General features: G+C 39.6%; 1 protein-coding gene across 2 annotated transcripts in view; it reads right to left on the bottom strand.

The window, feature by feature from the left end:
- Nucleotides 1–3,143: 3,143 nt before the first annotated feature.
- The window catches only part of LOC132833453 (serine/threonine-protein phosphatase 2A 55 kDa regulatory subunit B gamma isoform), a 350,182-nt gene continuing 334,022 nt past the window's right edge, over nt 3,144–19,303 (bottom strand). For both annotated transcript variants that reach the window (XM_060851761.1, XM_060851762.1), the window contains one exon: nt 3,144–4,689. In XM_060851761.1, the coding sequence (XP_060707744.1) occupies nt 4,398–4,689 (292 nt within the window). In that variant the 3' untranslated portion in view covers nt 3,144–4,397. The remainder of the gene's footprint in view (nt 4,690–19,303) is intronic.

Here is a 19,303-nt window from a genome sequence, read left to right as displayed (position 1 = left end):
TTACCCAGGTTATTTTGTTTTATTATATTTAATTATTACTTGTTAAGGTTGTAATTTTATAGTTATATATGTTTATACATGTATTAACATTACCAAATATATCCAGGTGTTGGTGTGGGTGGGGGGTAGGGTGCTCACTGTTAACTCTAGCTCTGTAGTATATTTGAATTTTCCTCATCCTATTGAGGAGTGCCTGGGTCAAGGGTGGGGCACTGGTTGGGAGAGGATACGATGGACCTTTGGAAAGGAAGTGATACCCCCTGGAAACAAGGGGGAAAATCTCCATTTAAATATGTTTTATATTTTTTCATTGAGAAATAGTTTTTTATTATACTGTTGTGAGTGTATTAAAGAGCCTTTATTTTTGTCAATTTTATATGCGCTATGCTCAGGATGCTCTGGATAGGGTTTCCCCTTCCGTCGGATTTGCCCGGACAATTATGGTTGATCAGTCAGTTAAGTGGTGCACCTGAAATGTCAAGGGGAGTAATTCGTCAGTCAAAATAAAAATTATCAAATCTCAAGAAAGAAAGGGTTGATATAGCTCTCGTACAGGAGACACACTTGTTGGATAAAGAACACTTGAAATTACGACAGAATGGATTTGATCAGGCCTTTTTTTCTTCTTTTAGCTCAAAAAGCAGGGGAGTTGTTATTCATATTCGGAAGAATGTCCCTCTCAAAATCCTAAAACAGATAAAAGACTAATCTGGATGATATATTCTGATTAAAGCCCTTATAAATGGAGAGGAATATGGGATTTTAAATTTGTATTGCCCCCCCAGCACATCCTTTTAAATTTATAATGGAAGCCTTCTCAAAATTGATGGTTCCCAGTGCCTGTCATACAATTATAGGGGGAGACTTTAATTGTATTATGGATCCGGAAATAGATAGGATTCCCAAGAGTACTGCAGGAGTATCTCTCAGATCTAGACAATTGGTGGATTTGAACAAAGAATTAGGATAAGTAGATGTATGGAGATATCTTCATCCACAGGGCAGAGATTTTTCATTTTACTCCAATCCACATAAATGTCATACCAGAATAGATATGTTTTTTGCCCCCTCGATTTTTTAAAAATTCCATATCATTCTGTAAAATAGGACCTATAGTTATTAACTAATTTCAAACATCCGCCTGTAATCTTGGCGAGAATGTAGTTTATTAGTGATATCACTAACCTTGCAATCTAGAAACCTAGTCTAAAGCTCTGGAGACAGGTACAATTATCATCAATGGGTATAAAACTCCACTTAGTTCTGCTAATGTGCTCTAGTGAGGACAGTCTGTCACCCTTACCTGGTCTGATGTAGGACTCTCGATGAACAGCTACATGGTTGATTCATAACTGTTCTCTGAAATGGTCTAGTAAAATAAATCAAGAGCATTTAGGATGGGTACCAAATGCTGACCGTACTAGGTTTTCCCAAATCCCACGAAAGTACATACTCTGAAAGGAAGTTTAAAGTTCTAATCCTTGTGTTCAATGCCTTCCCTACCTCTGTAATCCTCTCTTCACTACTCCGTTTCCTTTGCCTCACAATTAGTGGCCATAATAACAATCATCTAGTTCCCAAGCTTAAATCAATTTATCTTCTACACCTTGCCACTCCTCCAACAGAAAACATCCAGATTCCCAACTTGCATTTTATGGAACAACAAAGCTATGCCCTAGTCCTTTGCAACCGTCCAAAAGCAAATAATGACATTTTCATTTTACAGGTTACACACTTTTAAAAAAAAAACCTTTTCCGGTTTCTGTCAATATTTCCTTGTCAAGGAATCAGAAGTGCAAATGTAATTTTAAATATAAATTTCATAATATGGGAAAGACATTCATAAAGGAGAAATAGTACAGAAGATAAGGGAACAGAAAACATTTACCTTATACATCAACACAACTGAAGCAAGGCATTTGGGATAGTTTACAGCTCCTCTCAATTGTGAGAAATCATTGTGTACAAGAAGAAACAGTTTCATTAGGAGCAGGTTTGTGGCAATCAAGATACAAAAGAGTACAATTTCATGCTGCAAATTGTCATCAAGAATAAAATGTCTGATTTTCTACATTAATGCCCTTCAAAAACAAATATTATGGACATACATATATTTTGGAATTTGGGCCAACAGAACTCTAGATACTCATGATTAAAGAATGTGTGCTAAAAGCATGCATCTCAAGTCAGGAAAGTCCACCGTCATGCAATGAAACAATGCAAAGACTGATATTAGATTTTATTTAAAAACCTGACATTAACAAACCTGATAACCTTTCTCTCTTTGACAAACATTTTTACCAACTTTACATCAAAAGTAAAAAGTATTCGTCAGGATATAGTTAAGGAACAGGTGCCTTAGGCACCCCCTTTCCTACCAAATTTCAAAGTTTGCCTTTAAAATATCTCTGGTTGAAGATACACATTAGCATCCTCTGCAGGTTTGCATTTTGACATTCAGTACATTTAGCTTACATTTTTCTTGAATTCACATTTTCCTTCAAGACATTTCCTCAGGAAGTCAAACATCTGCGTTAGGGTGTAGTTTTCAATGAAGCTGTTCACAGAGTTTGAGAAAAGCAACTCTAATGATATTCAAATGTTCTGAATCTTCAAACATTCATTGCATTTCCCAACACTGTTTACCATACTAAAACTGTACTGGGCTTTATGAATTAAAGCTAATTTTCCAGATGAACAGATCTTCTTTTACAAATTTGAGCAGGATCTCTCTAAATTCAATGAATGATCACACGTTGGTCAAACACATGTGTTTGAAGTACTCCCTTTCTTGTTCTTAGACACAAAATTTGGGTTATTGGGAAATACAGCAAAAAAATGAACAACATAAATGGTCTCAGGACATTCATAAGCCCAACAGCGATCAGAGTAAGAAGTAAAGAGTGTCGGATTGTAAAGGTTGTGTCACTAAATTGTTTTGACCCCTGAAGTACATCCAAGAAATCCTTAACCTGCAAAAACACAAGAAACCAACAATTGCCAACATACATGACAGGTACTCCAAAGGCAGGATGTCTTCTGATTTTTTTTTTATTTCAAATACCAGAAAAACAAACCTGTTCAACATTACCTTCCTGTTGTCTTCAACCTCACAAATCAATGATTTTATTAGCAATGTTCTAATTAATGATGTGATATATTTTTACACTTTGTAAACATTATGCTGTACATTCCAAGTAAATTGTTAAAGGCTAGCTCAAATTTTGCAACAGGCCAGGAACAATGCATCACCATAAATGGTTATAAAAGAATCCACCTTTTCCTTAATTTGTGCAATTTTCCGTTCTATGGCTCTATTTGGCACGCTGATATCAAACTGGGTTGGACATTCTCTTTTATCAATGTTGAAGAATTTCTAATGACAGGCTTTTTTTAAAATTTGGAAGATATTCTTTGAAAAAAAAAAGTTGCATAACCTTGCTGTTTGTTTACAGTGGCAGTGCTGGGCTATGAACCATCTTCCCCACTTTGCAGCTAGTAACCACGTCAAAAGGTTTCAGGGGAGGTGCAAAATTGCTTAGACTCAATGATAGGCTTACAACATCATACAGAATATGCACTTTCATCCTAATTTCAGAAGAGTTCGCTACTCTGCACTGCGACAATTGTTGGCGGTATGTATGTCAAATTGCCAATTTACTATCAATTGCATCAAACTTGATTGCAGTTGTTAAGTATTTTTGCCACTGCTTTATGTAAGCTCCGACTCATTTAGCTTCCAACAATTCTTAAAAATCGTGAAAGGAAAGTGGGACATTTTCCCAGGCCAAGGCAGTGGCAACAGAAGAACAGCTGAACCCACTTGAGTTGTCTAATAACAGGGTGATCCAATTTGAAAAAAAGCATTGCATACATTTGATTAGCAGTACATTAAAATTGCAGTTTGGGCAGGCTGACACAGCAAACAAAGACAGTAGCTTTTTACCTTTCAGGTGCCTGTTGAAGCTATTTACTGACGCAAGGCCAACTGAATCCACCATAAAGATGGGAAATGAATCAGGAATGAATAGGTAGTCAGATCTCAAGTTAACTGTTCTATTTGTGTCTTTGTGTACAAATTCAGAGATCCTCGGTGCAAAGTTTCAAGCCAGCAGTAAAAGTTCTATGATGCCTGAAACATTTTTAAAAAGTGACCGACTGGAGAAGAGGTGAAACTGTGTTGATGGTTGCCACATGTGCCCTTCTGTGTTTCCATTCTGCAGTGCTGAGCTCACCCCCGGTGACTGACAAAAAACAATTCTTACTGACAAGTGATATGCACTAACGAGAAACCACACTCCACAATTCCACTAAAGATGAATACAACCTTGTGAAGATCATTGGCAGAAAGGTCAGAAAAAAGGCCGGTTTATAATTACACCAAGGTCTTTATAAATCTAGTGCATCTCTGAGTTCACTTTATCCTGAAATATGTAGAGATTGTTTGTCGCTGCTACAGCTATTATGTTCTCTGTTGGATGCCAAGCCATGTGCAGGATCTTCTTGTTAAAGTCTAAACTGTCAACACTAATTTCATCCTTTCGCCTCTTGCCTCCTGTGCAGACTTTGCGTGGCTTGAGCACTGCTCGTGGCTTGCTGTTCTCCCGGGAAGCTTCCAGTGTGACATCTCGTTTTGTGTTGCGGTCAAACATCCTGAAGAAATTATTGTAGGCCCCGGTCATAATAACACTGAAAAAAAAAACATTGAAACTTTAGTGAAAGGAAATGTATAGTAGATAGTTAATCATCATAGTTCTCCTGTCAGCTTTCCATAGTTCAAGGTCAGAAGTCACACGACACCACGCTCGGAGGGGTGATAATTTCAAATAAACCTGTTGGACTATAACCTGCTGGTGTGTGACTTATGACCTTGTCCACCCCAGTCCATACACTGGCATCTCCATTCCATAAGTCAGTCTGAACAACATTCATGAATGCTCGTGTTCACAAAATTCAAAGCCAAAAGCCAAGTTGAATTTAACAGCAGTTAGATTTTCAAACACCAACACAAATATTGTCATTTCTTTCCAGCTGCAAATTTTGATCTGGAAAGCATCTACTTCACATCCAGACTAAAGGGAGGTGACGATGTAGTGGTAATATCACTGGACTAATTCAGAATACCGGGTTACTATTCTAAGAATTTGGGTATCAATCCCACAGTGGGATGGTGAAATCAGAATTCAATTGAACTCTGGAATAAAAAAAATGAAATAAAATATATCGTCACAAAAACCTACATTTTTGTTCTTTAGGGAAGGACTAATGTCCTTTAAGAAATCTAAATCCATATCTAGTCTGGCCTACATATAATTCCAGATCCACAGCAATGTGACTGACTCCGAACTACCCTCTGGACAATTAGTGATGGATAATCAATGCTGGCCTCCAGTGAAGGATTTAAAGAGAAATACCTCCAATGTACCTAATACTATAATAGGGCACTATAATACCCAGAATAGTGATAAACAACTTTATCTATACCTTCAAATATTGAATACCCCTATAATCTTATTTTAAACAGCATGTTCAATGCCACCAATTGAAATGGGCTCTACCTTCAGTTTTACTCGGAGAGAACAATACTTGTTTCAATCTGACAGGCGAGGCCATAGTGATCATGTTTCATAAATCCGATGTTATATCCACACTGTAGCAACTGCTCCCATGATAGCTGGTGTATGGATTCCAATCAGGCATTTATCATTTATATTACCTGGCTCAAATTACTGTTCTCTGCCATGCAGAGTACAGGGTTTCCTCCTTGAGATGTACTTTCTTTAAGAAAGAATTAGTCAGGAGCTTCCATGTTAAAGATTTCAGAAAATCTCAAAACATTTTAAAATCTCCAGCAGAATCAAGTAACACTATGCACTTTTTAAAACCCAGTTTCTTACTGTACTGAGTGTGCCATATAGAGTTAAGCCACCTCCACTGGGTCTTATATTGCTATGATCTGCAGTCAGATCCAAACTCCAGATTTATTTTGTAATGTATACTTAGATGCAAAGGAAAAACATATTTAAAGAAAACTACTTTAAATGTTTTATCACCTTTCAATGTGAAGATGAAATTAACATTGTAGTTAATAACACAGGCAAATATGAATAAACACTGTTCATAAACCACTTAGTTTTGCTTTATAAAAAAAATTTGAAATCACATTATTCACAGGAAAGAAATTCATGCTGTAGTGCAGGTAACCCTCTAGTGAGTCGCTACAACTTTACAGGTTCCACCAGATTTGCCCTCAACGTACAACACAGAGCCATATTGCATGGAAACAGACACTTCAGTCCAACTCATCCATGCCAACCAGATATCGGAACATAATCAAATGCCATTTGCCAGCACATGGCCCATATCCCTCTAAACCTTCCTATCCATGTACTCATCCAGATGTCTTTCAAATGCTGTAATTGTACCAGCCTCCATCCTTTCATTCCATACACAAACAAGACATCGACTCTAACATTACAGCTGAAGTCCTGTGTTGAGAGGATAATTTTGTTATCCTTTTAAAAAAGGAATTTGAAAAACTTTTGAAAAGCTAGAGACAGTAGACAGTCTGACAATTCACTAAACTTATTATTTCCAAACTAATAATTTAAATTAGGGTTAAATTCAGGAACGCTGACAAACTCAAAACATTGCATACTAAGGGCTTCGAGGGAACAGAAGTCTGTCATTGAGGCATGTTCATTTAACCCTCCCTGAAGTCAGCCAAAGTTCTTACTTTGATACATTATGTGTTTCATACAGGAACAAATGGATGGAATATATTCATCTCCTATCCTGTTGGCTGTTTAGTCTTTACCTACTGTTATGCAAATAATGCTTTCTCTCCTCCAATCATTAGGAGTCATTGAGATGTACAGCATGGAAACAGACCCTTCGGTCCAACCTGACCACGCCGACCAGATATCCCAACCCAATCTAGCCCCACCTGCCAGCACCCAGCCCATATCCCTCCAAACCCTTCCTATTCATATATCCATCTAAATGCCTCTTAAATGTTGCAATTGTACCAGCCTCCACTACATCCTCTGGCAGCTCATTCTATACACGTACCACCCTCTGCGTGAAAAGTTGCTCCTTAGGTCTCTTTTATATCTTTCCCCTCTCACCCTAAACCTATGCTCTCCAGTTCTGGACTCCCCTACCCCAGGGAAAAGACTTTGTCTATTTATCCTATCCATGCCCCTCATAATTTTGTAAATCTCTATAAGGTAACCCCTCAGCCTCCAACGCTCCAGGGAAAACAGCCCCAGCCTGTTCAGCCTCTCCCTATAGCTCAAATCCTTCAACCCTGGCAACATCCTTGTAAATCCTTTCTGAACCATTTCAAATTTCACAACATCTTTCTGATAGGAAGGAGACCAGAATTGCATGCAATATTCCAACAGTGGCCTAACCAATGTTGTGTACAGCCGCAACATGACCTCCCAACTTCTGTACTCAATACTCTGACCAATAAAGGAAAGCATATCAAACACCTTCTTCACTATCCTATCTAACTGCGACTCCATTTTCAAGGAGCTATGAACTTGCACTCCAAGGTCTCTTTGTTTAGCAACACTCCCTAGAATCTTACCATTAAGTATATAAGTCCTGCTAAGATATGCTTTCCCAAAATGCAGCACCTCGCATTTATCTAAATTAAATTCCATCTGCCACTTCTCAGCCTATTGGCCCATCTGGTCCAGATCCTGTTGTCATCTTAGGTAACCCTCTTCGCTGTCCACAACACTTCCAATTTTGGTGTCATCTGCAAGCTTACTAACTGTACCTCTTATGCTCGCATCCAAATCATTTATGTAAATGACAAAAAGTAGAGGACCCAGCACCGATCCTTGTGGCACTCCACTGGTCACAGGCCTCCAGTATGAAAAACAACCCTCCACCACCACCCTCTGTCTTCTACCTTTGAGCCAGTTTTGTATCCAAATGTCTAGTCCTCCCTGTATTCCATGTGACCTAACATGACAAACCAGTCTCTCATGGGGAACCTTGTCAAACGCCTTACTGAAGTCCATATAGATCACATCTTCTGCTCTGCCTTCATCAATCCTCTTTGTTACTTCTTCAAAGAACTCAGTCAAGTTTGTGAGACATGACATCCCATGCACAAAGCCATGTTGACTATCCCTAATCAGTCCTTGCCTTTCCAAATACATGTACATCCTGTCCCTCAGGGTTCCCTCCAACAACTTGCCCACCACTGGCGTCAGGCTCACTGGTCTATGGTTCCCTGGCTTGTCTTTACTGCCCTTCTTAAACTGTGGCACCACATTTGCCAACCTCCAGTCTTCCGGCACCTCACCTGTGACTATCGATGATACAAATATCTCAGCAAGAGGCCCAGCAATCACTTCTCCAACTTCCCACAGAGTTCTCGGGTACACCTGATCAGGTCCTGGGGATTTAGACATCCAGCACTTCCTCCTCTGTAATCTGGACATTTTGCAAGATGTCACCATCTATTTCCCTACCGTCTATATCTTCCATATCCTTTTCCACAGTAAATACTGATGCAAAATATTCATTTAGTATCTCCCCCATTTTCTGTGTCTCCACACAAAGGCCACCTTGCTGATCATTGTTGCAACAAAAACACTTCACTCCTTGTTACAGTAGCAAACGCAAATCTTTCTTAAATCTAACCTACCATTCCTCACTGTGAAGACAACATGTTCAATTCACTTCACAGCTTAAACAAATTCTGCCTTCCTGTAGTAAAATGTGTAAATTCACATTTATGAGCATGAGCTGGGACTTCTTTTCCCTGATGCATCGGAGGCTGAGGGGTGGCCTTATGGAGGTTTATACAATCATGAGGGGCATTTATAAGGTCAAGGTTGTTCCCCCACCCCAAGTGTACAGGAGTCCAAAACTAGAGAGCATAGTTCAAGGTGAGAGGGGGAGAAATTTAACAGGGAACAGAGCTGCAACTTTTCCACACATGGAGGGTCATATGTGCATGAAATGAGCTGCCAGAGGAAGTAGTAAAGGCAGGTACAATTACAACATTTAAAAGACATTTGGATAGGTACATGAATTGGAAAGGTTAAGATGGATATGGACCAAACACAGGCAAACGGGATTAGTTCAGTTTTAGAAATCTGATTGACATTGATGAGTTGGACCGAAGGGTCTGTTTCCGTGCTGTATGACTTGATCACTCTATATTCCGCATCCTGAATGTAGGCTGCAATGCTGAACAATGCAGGAGTTCCACAGCAGCAGTTAAAAGTTCCTCACCAATTCCAAAAAAATGTAGTCATCATTTGGAGATGCCAGTGTTGGACTGTGGTGTACAAAGTTGAAAGTCACACAGCACCAGGTTATAGTCCAACAGGTTTAATTGGAAGCACTAGCTTTCAGAGCAACCACCTGATGAAGGAGCTGCACTCCGAAAGCTAGTGCTTCCAATTAAACCTGTTGGACTATAATCTGGTGTTGTGTAATTTTTAAACTTTAAAAAAATTGTAGAACCATTTAAAAAGCTCATTCATTGCCACATTTTGCAAGGATAGCATCTAGCCTGTTTCTCTGTTGAGACAATCCTGGGCAGTAAACAAAATTGCAGGTACTGAAGACTGTGTCATGGGTGGCAGGCTCAGGCTTTCAGAACTTAGATATCCTATTCAAAATTTACTTGAGTATTTTTGGAAAAAAAATTGCACTTTAATCGTTCAATCTTTATTTTTAGCATAAAGGTTGAAGTAATGCTTTTGCAATTGATGCTTGCGGTATGGCAAATGGTTAGGCTCAGGTCCTAGCTCCATCTTGTTCTGATGTTACTTCTTTTCCACATGCTCAGTAATAATTCTTTGAATAAAGATGACCATTTATTCTGCACCATCTGACTGGTTTGTGTGGTCAGACTCTGCCTAAATTCAGTGTATTTCTTTATGGGAGAGATCCTCAGTGACTCACTGCTACTTATGCCTTATTCCAATCCCAGATCATAAATCAATTTCAGATATTTAGAATTAAATTTATATTACATTGTGATAATATAAAAGACACCTCAGACTTACTAATACTTGATAATGTTACCATCATGTAATAAAAAAAACTATAAACATTGCTTGGTGTGGGAAAATAAATCGCTTTTCAAAATAACGTTAAGTAATTCAAACTAATCCTGATCATGCCTAAGTTCTTCAAGCTTCTGAATTATACTGGTTTACACCCAACCCCAGCAAACAGAAAGGTCGTAACAGATATTACATTTCTCTTGTATGACTAAAAATTCTCAGTAATTAGGTGCAGGTTACTATTCATGAACAGAACAATCTTAAGCAGATTCCTTCCCTTCACTTGCACATTGAAAAAAAAAATCACTTCTCCCCCAGTAATTCACAGAGGATGACTGAGAAAAACTGTTCCCTTAAGGCCAGACAGATCCACAATACGTCAGATGAAAATGAAATACAATCGACTATAATAACCAAAGTAAAGATTCCTGGCTATGATACCCCTCTTTAAAACTTTAATGTTCAGTAATGATAGAAAAGAGACTGTATTGTATATCACCAGATTACTAAAGGTAAGCACATAATTCCATGCTATGATCAATGTCCTCTCACTCCTTTTAAAAGGGCTGTTGTTTATAATTTCTAACCTTATTTTAGTTGGAGTGCAAAAGCGTGAAATGACATTTTGTTGAAACGTAACCAGTTGATTCTGTTTACGAGAGGTAGATGTTTACGAGAAAGAAGTCAATCATTCGAAATAACTTTGAATCATAGAATCCCTACAGTGTAGAAGCAGGCCATTTGACCCATCCAGTCCAAACCGCTCCTCCAAAGAGCATCCCACCCAGACCCAATCCCTCCAACTCTATCCCTGTCACCCTGCATTTTCCATGGCTAAACCACTTAGCCTGCACATCCCTGAACACTATGATAGGTTCAGCATGGCTAATCCACCTAACCTGCATGTTTGGACTGTAGGAGGAAACTGGAGCACCGAAGGAAACCCACACAGACACGGGAGAATGTACAAACTCCAAAGAGACAGTCGCCCGAGATTTAACAAAATCTGCATTACCTTTTTCTATGGTCTCTCTTTGAGTTGTGAATACAATAATAATGGTACATGAAAACATGACCCTGAAGGCAAATAATCAGCACATGGTTCACAAAACCAAGTGCCATAATGTAAAAGATACTATCACTTAGCAACAAAAATAATAACCTTTACTTTTGCCTAATCTGTGCTTCACAGCATGTTAACACCAGTCATAGAACTGAATGAAGATACAAAACAATAGGAAAATACTCTTTATCTATCCACACACCACCTTGATAGTCTGCATCGATTATGTTTTTAATATCATGAATACTATGTTAGGAGTTTTATCCCACTGATATTTTCTCTCAGAATTTCACAATGAGACACATTTTGTCAATCAGAATGGCAGCTAACCTCTGCAGAATCAAACATTGTGTTATCACATTGCAGAACGAAGGGAGCTCAGGGTACATTATCAGCAAAAAAAAACCTAGTTTTATTTACAATTTGGTTTAATGAATAATAAATTTTTTACCCATTTCATAACACTAATGGCCAAAATTACGGCACAAATCCCAACTACACACCAAACCATGATTGTGAATGCATGTCAAAGGGATCCAATTCCATTTAAAAAGTAGGTTTAATTTGCTTAAGGAACTAGAAGTGGTTGAAAAGCCACTTGCACTGACAATTCACTTTTCAGCCCATTGTTCCTTAGAGATTAAAAATAACAATTTTACTGTCTACAGCTTGAATATATTAAATTACTCTTTATCACCTGCTCAGTTGAACAACCACTCATTTGTTTGAAAAATGGGGCAAACTGCTGGAGTACAACAGAATGACCAAGAAAGTGGCATACAAAATAAAAATCCAGTTAATTTTTATTTCCAAAGAGAGGAAGGGGGGGGGGGGGGGGGGGCGGGGAGAAGAGGGGGGGAAGGAGACAGGGATTTTTCTAAATTAGGTAAGGCAAATTTTGCTGACTTCTCACTGTAAACAACTTGGGAGATGCATGGTCTTGATTCTGCTTTATAAATTCTTGCTCACTACTTTATAGGGGATAGTTCTCCACTTATAGGGGCACACGCAGTGTGGGCAGGGCAAGAGATTCAATAGGTAGAATATTATGCTGAACTGCTCACATCGGCTTGGAAACTCGTTTGTTTGATCAGTAGGCTATATGTCTTGACTCTTTAATTCAGCCACGGCATTAACTGTCCCTTCTGGGTTTCCCAGAGTGTGATTCTAATGACAACTGCCCTTCTTCAACGAAGGATCTCTATTGAAAAGGATCATGAGAAGGAGTCGAGAACATCTGTCTAGAAGCTCAGTTGTGAAGACTTTTGCAGGCAAGTAAATTGAAGCAAGATGTGAAATGGTTGTCCTTTCTGTTCATCTCCAGATGTTATGCTGGGAATATTTATATCCGGTAAGGACCTGCTGTTTTGTCAGGAAATAAAAATAAAAATGTACAGATAGAAGTGGCTGAGGAAGGTGAGGCAGTGGTCAAGATGTAAAGAAATTGGGCTAGTAAACACAGGCTAATTTCCTGAGGATGTGTTAAATCCCATTTGAATTTAAATGCAGTGGAAATCTGAAATAAAAAGCTGGTAAAATGGCTATGTAACCACTGTTAATTGTCATAAAAACCCATCTGGTTCATGCATGTCCTTCAGGGAAAAGAATCCCCAGACCTACACGTGATTGCAGAACCCAGGAAATTAGGGATGGGCAATAAAATCCAAAGGTATGTAGGTTCAACGGACTGGCCAATAAAATCCAAAGATGTGCAAGTTAGGTGGATTGGCCAAGCTAAATTACTAGAAGGCAGTGGGGTCTGCAGATGCTGGAGATCAGAGTTGAGAGAGCGTTCCTGGAAAAGCACAGCAGGTCAGGCAGCTTCCGAGCAGCAGGAAAATCAATGTTTGGGACCGGAGCCCTTCATCATGCTAAATTGCTTCGCAGTATTCAGGGATATGCAGGCTTGGTGGAATGGCCATAGTAAATGCAGGGTTGGGAGGATGGAAAGGGGACTGGGTGGGATGCTGTTCAGAGGGGCAGTGAGGACTCAATAGACTGAGTGCCCTCCTGCACTGCAGGGATTCTAAATGCTGGCCAGCAATGTCCACATCCCATGAATGAACAAAAGGAAAGTGAGTAGTGAGACTGTTCCCTGGGAAACAGCTCTCCAGGAGGTTGTAAATCCATTAGAGGGTAGGAATCCAAAATTGTTCTCCATATTTCTCAGATTAGTTACTTTGGAACCCCACTTACTTCTGTCTGATGGTGTCTCCCATCCCCTCTGAACAGACAGCACTCACTCTCATTGCCATCTCACAGTCACTCTCCATATGGGTTGCCCTTCCCTTAGCTCTATGTAATCTGTCTTCCACACTCAATCCTGTCAGAAGGGAGCATTGAAATGCCGAGAACTAGCGTGGAGGTGCCACCAGCAAGAGCCTCAATGGCAGCTACTAGTACTGTGTGCCCTCTGAAGTGGTCTTGTTCCACAGAGCTGCAGATGTTAGCAATGACCTGCTGTGAACGTCTGAGGCACTGGAGAGCCAGCCGCTATCTTGATAGACTTGCTTCCTTGGATCTGGATATCAGTGTCCCCTCTGTCTGTCCTGAAGCATGACAGCTGGCTGAGGAGAAGAAAGTAGGTGCAGCTTCTACTGCTGGTGACACTCCTCATCATAGGTGCAAGGCAGAGCTGTAGAAGCAGCTCCTGTGCCACAGTGATGGTTGACAGCAGAGAGCAGATTGAGATGAATTAAGTCCAAATCAGAGGGCTTGACGTCCAAGTTGCAGCTGGTCAAAAAACTACTATCCACAGAGAAACTGGCAAATGCTGCCAACACAAAGCAGCCATTGGCAATCACAGAATCAACAGCGTAGTTAATTGTGAAGTTAGGAATGCAGAAAACCATTAAGTTCCTAAAGAATACAAATTTCTGACTACAATTCCTTAAACAAGAGAAACATCAGTCTTAATCAATGCTGTTATGAGGAGACACTAAATGTTTCTCAGTAGAGAAGGAGAATTAAAGATAATTTGTTTTCTCACTGCTCGTTATTTAATCCTGATTTCAGGGGAAATGTATCTGTGAATGACTTAATCCAGTTTCCTTACCCTGGGTACTATTTACAGAGATATTAATGGAGAAGCAGGGAGGGGAGGCAGGGATGGGGAGGATCTGACCAAATGGGGGAGTGAAGGCTCAGTTAAACTTAACGGCAATTCTTCATTTATAATGCTGTCCTTTTGCTTCTCATTCTGTGGCCAGTCGAAGTGATGGAATGCCAGCTGCCAGATAAATAAACCAGCAGAAGAATGCCTTTGCCGGTAAACAGAGGTAGTTGGGAAGTAACCTGCAGATTGAGATGGGAGTACGATTGGTGACTGCAGCCAGATCTAAAGGCCAGCTGTGATCAGTAAAAGCTTCCTCGCAGGGCCAGGGGAGTGCCCATGTCCCTCTGTCAATTGTGGCTCAATTGGCAGCACTCCAGTCTCCAAATCAAAGAATTCTGGATTCAAATCCCACTCCAGAGGTTGATCACAAAAAAATCATGGCTGACATTCCAGTGCGGAACTGAGAAAGGAGCGAGTTGTCCCCAGGGTTCTGACCAATATGTACTTCACAATCAACATTGCAAAAGTTAACGGATTATCTGGATATTATCACATTGACAATAAAACCGAATTCTAAATACAATGCTATTTGTAGGGGTTCACTGCGAGCAAATTGGCTGTCACATTTCCTATATTACAGCAGTGGTAAAAACAATAACTGCAGATGCTGGAAAACAGAAACTAGATTAGAGTTGTCACGGGTCTAATCTAGATTATATTACAGCAGTGCCTATGCTTCAAAGGTCCTGTAGGACATTTGGTGGTTCTCAAAGGCTCCTTATAAAACAAAAGGCTTTTTTTGCTCCTGGTCCACAAGAAATGGCATAAGAACGCTCCAGAACCAACTGTTTTCATCTCTATTTTGTTGCTGATTTCCTGAACCCTGGGAAGCACACCTGGCTAAATTTACATTTATTTCAGTCACTTGATTGTGCTGCGTAAAAAGGTTGGTGAAGTGTCCTGCCTCACCAAGACTGAACACGTGTGTAACTACTGTAAAGATGGTATAAAATCATGTTTATCATTCTTCCGTATTTGACCTTTTGCCTTTTCTTTTTGGGTGGGGGAGGGATTGTGGATTAATATCAAGTCTATAATTCTGTCAGTGGGATAAAACAGCTGCATTTCCTCATATAAACGCAGAGTCAAATCACTGATGCTTGCATTGATCCTTCCAAAATCTATGATAATTAAGAGCTAGTTTTAAAACAGCCAAACATTAGACAAGAATGAAACTAGATTGTACTTGTTAATAAATAACAAGTAAATAGTGAGATAGTAATAAAGCAAGACTTCCTGAAGCATCCCAATGACCTTTCAATGGTGTAAGAGATGAACAGAATTTAAGCAATAACACATTAATCTGGATAATTAAGGTTATAGTAAGATAATGCAGCAGCTAAATTAACCATACCATAATCTTCACATCTTTCACAAAGTGTTAATATTAAATATTAAACTCTTTGACCAAATGTCTGCTCTTTTAACTTTTTACTGCCAGTTGGTTGTAATACATCAATTCAGTAAACTTATCTTTTCTATAATTGCTTTCTATATTTAACAGTAACCCAATTTTCTACAATTCTAATTTGGTGATAAATAAACAGCAGTGATGGGTTTCCTGTACCATCAGTGCAGCAGCGTTAGATTAACATTACAGCGGCTCGTATCTATGCCCAGATGACGAATGTATCCCTCGTGTGTCCAATATAAATCACTTTTTGAGATCTATATTCAGTCAGTTGATTACAGTTAGAGTACATAAATCAAATTCTAATCACAATTGCTACGGACTTATTTAATATGATCTTTTCCCTCATAGTTCAGTCAGCAGCAGTTAATGGACTCTTGGACTCAGTTGTTCTCATATTTCTACACCTATATATTTTCTTCTTCTCTTGGCACTCTCCCTCCCTGTTATACACATCTAGCGACCTTGAAAGATGTCTCTGCCATACCTGGATTAACAATTAATCCTGACTGATCGATTTGCCTTCTGCAACAACAGAGATCTTTTGCAATTTGCTTTTGCTAAATGTGTACAGAAATGGAATGCTATTTAATGTTGTTAAAGACTGTAAAGATCCACTTGAAATTAATACAAAGATGTGAGAAAGAAAGCTGAAGATTCTTGTTATGTGTTGTGGCTTATTGGAAACAAAAAACCTCTGGTTTTTAACCATTGTGTCTTTTCAAATAATTGTTTCCACTAGTGCCCTGGTCAGTCTCAGCCTCCTGTAAGATGACGGAACTTCTGAGCGAAACAAAAGGCCAATTTCACTGAATTCATCAGATAATCTATGGTTAAACAGGCCAAATAAATGCAGGCCATGGCAAACTTGGGATAGACAAATACCAACAATGTGAGATATTTTGGACTGAGGTTCGGTGGATTGATCAAGCACTGATCACATCTTTCAGAAACCAAAGAGGGTAAAGAAGAGTCACATACTCACAGTTACCAGAGTCAGATTATCAAGATGGTCCCATTGGAAAGTAGATCAAAGTCAGATCACATCAAATTGACCTGCAGTCAATCTAAACTGAGAACCCGGGGAGCAGTGATATTTTGTAAAATTGCATTGTATTTCTTCAAGTTTTCAGTTTCCTCTTGCTAACAAAGGCTGTTAGAAATGTTTAAGTGCCTTCTTGAACATAACAATGGTACTGCAAATCATAACTTTTCATTAATTTCACAGTACCCTTTTTTTTAAAAAAGATTCACTCATGGGATTTCAGTATTAATGGCTGGGGCAGCATTTGATGCCCATCCTTAGATGCCCTGGAGATGGAGGTAGTGAGCTGCCTACTTGAAACATTGCGGTCCATGTGCTGTAGGTGGACCTGCATTATTAGAGAGGGGATTTCCGGGATTTTGACCTAACAGCACTGAAGGAATGGTGATGGTTAGGGTAAAGGTGAGGATATTTCCAAGTCAGGATGGTGAGTGGTTAGGAGGGGAACTTTAGAGGGGGTGGTGTTCCTATGTCACTGTAGCCCTTGCCCTTCTACATGGTTATGGTTGTGGGTTTGGAAGGTGCAACCTACAGAGTGGTTTTGGTGAATTTGTGCATTGCATCTTGTAGATGGTGCATGCTGCTGCTACTATGGGTATCAGTAGTGGAGAGAGTAGATGTTTGTGAAGGTGGTGCCAATCAAGTGATTGCTTTGTCCTGAGTGATGTCAAGTTTCTTCAGTGTTGTTGGAGCTGCATCCATCCAGGCAAGTGGGGGTATTCCATTACACTCCTTCCTTGTGCATTGTAAAGTAGTTCCTCTCAAGATAGTTACAAGACTGTTGGAAATAAAATTGACAGCAATTTTAATGCATTTACATATTTTTGTGTTACAGGCATTTAGAAATATTTACTGCTGCTTTGGTTTATTCCGGACATTTGTGAACATAAATTAGCACAAGACAGATGCTTATAAGATTTAAAATGACCTTTTTCATCATTTTCATTAGCCATGGAATAGTTAATTAACCAACTGAATAAAAGCTCAGTGTAAAAATCACTGATGACTGTTTATAAGTTGTTTCCTCCTCCAAGTTCTTTCCTGGTTTTATCTAAAGGTGCAAAGTAGACCCCACAACAACACAGAAACAGTGTAATTTGAAGTAGGTCGGGATGACTTTTCAGGAAAGCAGCCGAGAACTGCTCCCCCTAAAGGAGTGTCCCCCACTTTACTGTAGCATCAGGCTGGACTCTGGTTCTATGTTCAGGCTACATTCACCAAAACTACTTCGTACTGAAGCTAAAATTGTGGTGTACGTTTTGCAGCAAAACAGCATACCATAATTCAGCATGGTTCAGATATTTTTTTATCCTGATGAAGGTTGCAGCTTTCAGCTATCCAGGGATGCATTACAATTTAGAAGATCTATTTTGAATCCAGAGCATTCCCTAACACAAAAAAAGGAATTCACACATTATCCGGAAAAACTACCACATTCAATCTCAAAATACAATGCTGCCCATTGACAACGAAAGTCAAAGGGATTTAGAAGTCATCACTTAACTCTGGGATTATTTTAAAGTAAAATGCAACAAGCTTGCATTGTGAAATTAAAACCATTACCATGTCCAGGAAATATTATGGCCCTATCTCATCATCAGACTGTTATCCATAAACCTGGAAGGAGAAGAGGAAGAGAAAGAGACAAGCAATGGAAGTGGACTCCCTACTGGTTGTCTCTATCCTACTTGAACCTCTTTTGTTTTAAAAAAATGTTTCGTTTTCTGTGTGTCTGCAGCACGGTTTCCCTGAGCTGTATGGCCACACCAAGCTTCCATGCATTGCCAAGCAGCGTGGCAACATGTTGACTCCAGACTCGGAAATCAATGTTGCACATGAGACTCAAACCTCCATGCACCTGAAAGAAATGAGATGGAGTATTGGGCTGCTCTGGTTCACTTGGTAGAACTCTCACCTCAGAATCACTGGGTTCTTGGCTCAAGTCTCACTCAAGGGTTTCAGTGCAAACGTTAACGTTGACATGCCAGTGCGTTGAAGTTGCTGTCTTTTGGATGAAAAGTTAAAGTGAGGTCCCATCTACAGGCTTGGGTACATTTACAAGACCCTATGGCAAGATGCTGAAGAGAAGCCGATGAGTTATCTCTGGTTAAATAACCGCAGAGACGCCAGTATCCTGTCATCAAGTTACCCTTTATCTGCATGTGCACAGTACATGGACTCTGGCCAGCTAGTCCAGGGCCAGTTCCTGGAGTGATGAGACTCAGGCTCCAGTTTATATCTGGCAGCCAGGGCTCCCTGACTGGCCCAGGTTAATACCCCAATCAGGGAACTCATACTCTGAGATCCATCTGACCAATCTCATTCCAATCACTGCACATGGTGTTCCAGACATTATTTATCCCTGATCACAAACATACAAATTATGGTTATCATATGGTTTGTGTGAGTTTGCTGTACTGCCCAATTAGCCACCACATCTCCACATTATAACAGTGACTATTGTCAATTATATAGCCATAACATTTTTTAAAAATGTTAATCTGACCTTTTATAAGGGACACAGCATCCACAAGATGTTACATGAATAGCTTCACTGAATCATGGTCATCAAAACTGCAGGAGAAAGCAAGGAAGCAGATGCTGGAGATCAGAGTCAAAAAGTGTG

This window comes from Hemiscyllium ocellatum, chromosome 36 (genome assembly GCF_020745735.1).
Source record: "Hemiscyllium ocellatum isolate sHemOce1 chromosome 36, sHemOce1.pat.X.cur, whole genome shotgun sequence".
In the NCBI taxonomy this organism is placed as follows: domain Eukaryota; kingdom Metazoa; phylum Chordata; class Chondrichthyes; order Orectolobiformes; family Hemiscylliidae; genus Hemiscyllium; species Hemiscyllium ocellatum.
Note: the sequence above shows the minus strand (reverse complement) of the source record. Positions and strands in the feature narration are given on the sequence as shown.